Raw genomic sequence first — 4,854 nt, forward strand, 5'->3', positions numbered from 1 at the left:
ATCTATAAATAATTGAGAATAAGAAATTTGAAAAGGTTTGGATGAAAAATTTAGATGAAAACTTGTGTCAAATATATAACATATTTATTTTTTCATTGCAGGTACTTTAGATGATAAGGAGCAGTCATTTTCAAATAAATCTGCTTTAGAAAAGAGAAATATCTATAAAAATGAGACCCAGCCTCCAGATACTTTTAAATATACTGTGAGTTAGTTAGCATCATTTTGACACTTCTTTAGAACTGTAGGCTTTACTTGAGTAAAGATAATTTGACTTATGGTTGAACAGTTTGTGAGTACTTTCCTGATTGTAAATATGAATCCTAATAAATTATATGTATAAAATTATGATTCTTCAAGTATGAAGTTTATTATATGTTTGTTTGAGAGCAAAGCCACAGTGGACTGTCTGCTGTGCTCACTGTAGGGAATCAAACCCCAGATATTAGCATTGTAAATCCATAACTTTGTTGCTGTCCCACAAGGGGACATCAAGTTTATTAATGGTTATTTATGAAAATGGATTTACTGACTGAACTGCTTTGTTGTGTGTGACCTCTGTTATATGCAATTGTGGTATTCCCTAGTATATAGATTTCCCACAGCATAGTCTGCTAACTGGAGGTTTGAAGTATATCAAGTTACAGTGTGTGTGTGTGTGTCTGATTATCTCTTTATATTCTGATTGCATTTGTTGTGAGGAAAGAGTCAAAACACAGAAGATGCACAACAGTCTCTATCTACACACAACTATATCACAAATATAGTCACAAACACAAGATACTAGATCAAAATAGTGGCAAGTGGGGTAGTGGTGAGTGTTGGGCTGGTGGGAGAGAGAGAGAGAGAAGAAAAGTTAAAACCTTTTTTTGAGTCTTTCTCTCACCAATCAAGTGTGTGCTCCCCTGTAAATTAAACTAAAACATTAAGTTACGAAATAAAAATAAACCTAAAGATAAAATAAAGAAAAACAATCAAACAAAGATAAAAAAAAATAATTGTTAAACTAAAGCTCAACAAAAGTCTTAGCAAACAACTATGAAAGAAGAGAAATCTTACTTTTAGAAAAAACTCTTAATTCTTCTAAAAGTTAAGTTACAGCCAAATCTGCCAAACGAAGAACTTTTAATACAGAATAACATCACACAAAGCCAGAAAGAACACATAACCCCTCAACCATGTGTCCTTTGTCTACTACCACTTAAGTGCAAAGGTCCCTGAACCCTGGGCAGATCTAGAATCAGGAAAAATTAGATGTGTTTGCTTGCTTGGGCAATTTTGTGTCCAAACTGAGCTGAAAGAAAAACAGAAATTTTTAAACAATTCTCATATTAGCTAAGGGAATTGAAAACAAATGATATCAACCTGTATTTTTGTTTGAACGTAAAATCTAATCATACTTATCCTCACTGCCAAATTAATTAATTGACAGGATTTGTTACAAAACTAGTATTTGATATGTTGAAAAAGTAATTTCACTATGTCACTTATGTGATAAAAAAACTTTTTTTTTATCTATATGGGAAAAATTATTAATTAAATATATTATAATCAATGAGTTTTTATCATGAACTGGTACCAGATTGGCCAGTTATGTAAGCAAAAGTATTGTTGCAAGGACTCCTTTTTTGGTGAACAAAATTGAATTTTTTTTTGGTAAAGAACAGCAATATCATTTAGAAACATAACTTGTTTCTTGTTTGATTCAGGAAAATATGTCTCAAAGTAAGCAGCAGTAAAACTATCAAGGTACTGTCTAATATATATGTAAAAACAAACACACTGATCAGAGTGAGGCTTTGAACAATATTAGTTACCAGATTGCTACAAATTGAGCTGAATATTCTCCACTGATGCAATAATCAGTCTGTTGTGATTAGATGTTGCATGAATGAAAAAGGGAAATAAAACTGACTACTTTAGCATGATTGAGAGTCTAACCAGTATGTGTCTTTCATGTGTGGATACTTTCTTTTGTTCATCCTATTTTCAACTTCCAAATAATTACCACAAAAAGCGATCCTGCTTGGTGAATTATAGAGGTAGTAGCATATCTCAGTCTACGATTTAGTGACCTTGTTTTACACATGCTGTCCTTACCAATATGAAAAGTTTGAAAAATTCGTTTGGCAGAAGACAAATAGTTTACAAAATATTTCTATATTTTGTTGGATCAGAATTACATTGCATATCGTGAGAATCTCTTATAAGCTACACATAGTTAGTTCAAATTTTATTTGATAAAAGATTGATTAACGAGAAATTGAGTACAGTAAACTACTGCGTAATGATAATGAAATTTTTTGGTTTATAATTTCTTTTTGTTATTACTTCAAAGGTAATAATATAAACCTTATTTAAACAAAAAATTTCATTATTGTGAATTGAGTAAATAGTTAATTTGAGTAAATTGAGTTAATTATATTTTTACAAATTTAATCTGTATTTTCACAACAAATGGATTATAACATTTTGTTTTACTTTTTTCAAGGTTGGTGGTCAAGATACATTAACAAGTATAGCAGCACGTTTTGATACTACACCTTCTGAGCTGACGAAAATAAACCGGCTAACAAGTCGACTTATTTTCTCTGGGCAAGTAAGTGTAGTTGTGTAAATAAACACTTTTGTATTGGCAGTTTTATACCTTTCACTAGTAGTTTGTTATCTATAATGACATATTGTATTTCTAGGTTTTTTGTGATTTGGTATTCTTGCACATTCACTGTGAAATATCTAAATTCCCATATTTTAGAGTTGTTTGATTCTTTTTGTTAAACTCTATAATGCAAGTATACAATATATTGGTTGTTATCCCTATCGTTACGGGTAGCTAGTGGTCAGAGGGCATGCCATCACGTTTCTAGACTTACTTTCAGAATTTTATTAAACCACTATTTTATGAATTTAGTCAATAAACTTGGCATCAAATTGTAGATTTTAATTCAAATTTTAGTATTATACATTATTTAATATTTAAGTAAATATAAAAAAAAAGAAGCTAAATATCTATTTTTGTGTGTCACACTGGTACGTCATCTTCTAGGTTTGGTCAGATTACATTTTATGACTCCCACAATACAATGTCAGTAGTTTCATATGAATTATAAACTCAAATTTCTGATATTGACAAGCTCCTACCTTTTCTGTTTGCTGAGATATCATAATATTTATCGAGTCTACCATATTGGCTCTGCCCACCACTTTGTCATTTGAGAAGACTTGTTTATCTACACTTGTTTTTTTATACCTATAACTTTATAACCAATCAAAAGCTATAGATTTCTTCTACATATTTCTGTCACTTTTCCTAAGTTATTTATGAGAGAAAAGCTCTTATATCATTGGAAAGTTTGAAGTATTACGATGAAGGCTATTCTTTGAAAAAAATTATAATTTTTTGGGGGCCCAAATGCAATTTAGTTAGGAATCCTGATAAATTACATTGGATTTTTTGGGGAATTGGTATAGTAATTTATAATTTTTTTATATTTCAAAATGCTTGTATAAAGTCTGCAAAAATTGTTATTTTTCCATCTCCGCATGTAAATTTTGACAAGGCTTAACAAGTATGGTTTACGAGTGCAAACAAGGACTGTGCAGCATATAAGTAATAGAGATCATTGTTTTTCGAATATTTTTTATTTACTGTTCTATGTTTGAAGAAAGTAATAGACATTTAAGTATTCATTTGAAAATAATATATATATATATATATATATATACACACACACACATAACTAATGTATGGTAGCCAAGTTTGCTTGCTTGCAGGTAATACTTCGTAAATGCCTGGTTGAACTTGCAGTTTGCTGGAGAATAATTTGTTTCTAAAGTTACAGTCAAGAAGGCTAAACCAAGAATATTAGCCCAATCAAAACAAGCCATATCTATATTACTGGAAACTACACATTTATTGGTTACTGTGTAAGCATGGTAATATAGGAAACAGGATGTCCGTTAGCATTTACACTTATACCAACACCAAATCCTGACCACTCTGGAAAATAACTGGCATCCAAATACTTGACAAGTTTATTAGATCTGAAACAACTTTGTACAGAGCCATATCATAAATATTTTCTCTCACTTTTATAAATTACTTTATACAATTCTTGTTGTAATCACTGTACTGTAAAAAAAAAACGTCAAATTGTACCCCACTGTGTTCTCGTAGCTAGGATTTGAATAGATTCAACAGGATACATCAATTTTTTGACTTATTGGATCAGACTGTGGACTTTCTACAATGTCATAACATAAACATTTTACACTTTAGACAATTGTCGTTGAAACCATTATACTCTCAACATGTTGTTAAATCTTATCTGACTGTGTTTTCAAAGCAGGGAAATTCTGAGAATTGTGCAGCATGAGCTTATTTGATTTTAACGGTGTCAAACTAAGTAAGGAGCAGCGATTCATTGCTTTATATTTTACAGGTTTCTATTTCAGCTGTTAACAGTAGATAAACATAGGAAATAGGTGTGAAAAGGTTAGAAGAAACTCTCCCGAAATTTACTTTGGAAATTAGTTATACATACTGTTTCTTCTAGTTTCTAAGTCAACTTCTAACAGTAAAATTACTACCAAAAATAAGTGTGAAAAGGTGAGAATTATAAACTCTTTGAAACTTTGCGATCAATACTAACAATATTATACATTTTATTTTGCTCATTGCAGCCTTTATTTTCATTATATAACCTGGAGAATCAAGTGTAATGTTAGAGGAAATAACAGATAAAATATAAAGTTTTAATGAAAAGAATGTTGATATTTAATTTTGAGGTTGTTTTTCATTTATATTCTTTATTATTATTATTATAAAAGTAACTAAAATAATAAAAATAAAAA

General features: G+C 30.1%; 1 protein-coding gene across 2 annotated transcripts in view; it reads left to right on the forward strand.

The window, feature by feature from the left end:
- Nucleotides 1-4,854, forward strand: part of LOC106473118 (oxidation resistance protein 1-like) — a 34,397-nt gene that overhangs the window by 11,113 nt on the left and 18,430 nt on the right. For both annotated transcript variants that reach the window (XM_022401615.1, XM_022401614.1), the window contains exons 5-6: nt 102-205; nt 2,492-2,599. In XM_022401615.1, coding sequence (XP_022257323.1) covers nt 102-205; nt 2,492-2,599 — 212 coding nt within the window. The remainder of the gene's footprint in view (nt 1-101; nt 206-2,491; nt 2,600-4,854) is intronic.

Source organism: Limulus polyphemus, unplaced genomic scaffold (genome assembly GCF_000517525.1).
Source record: "Limulus polyphemus unplaced genomic scaffold, Limulus_polyphemus-2.1.2 Scaffold5900, whole genome shotgun sequence".
Taxonomy (NCBI): domain Eukaryota; kingdom Metazoa; phylum Arthropoda; class Merostomata; order Xiphosura; family Limulidae; genus Limulus; species Limulus polyphemus.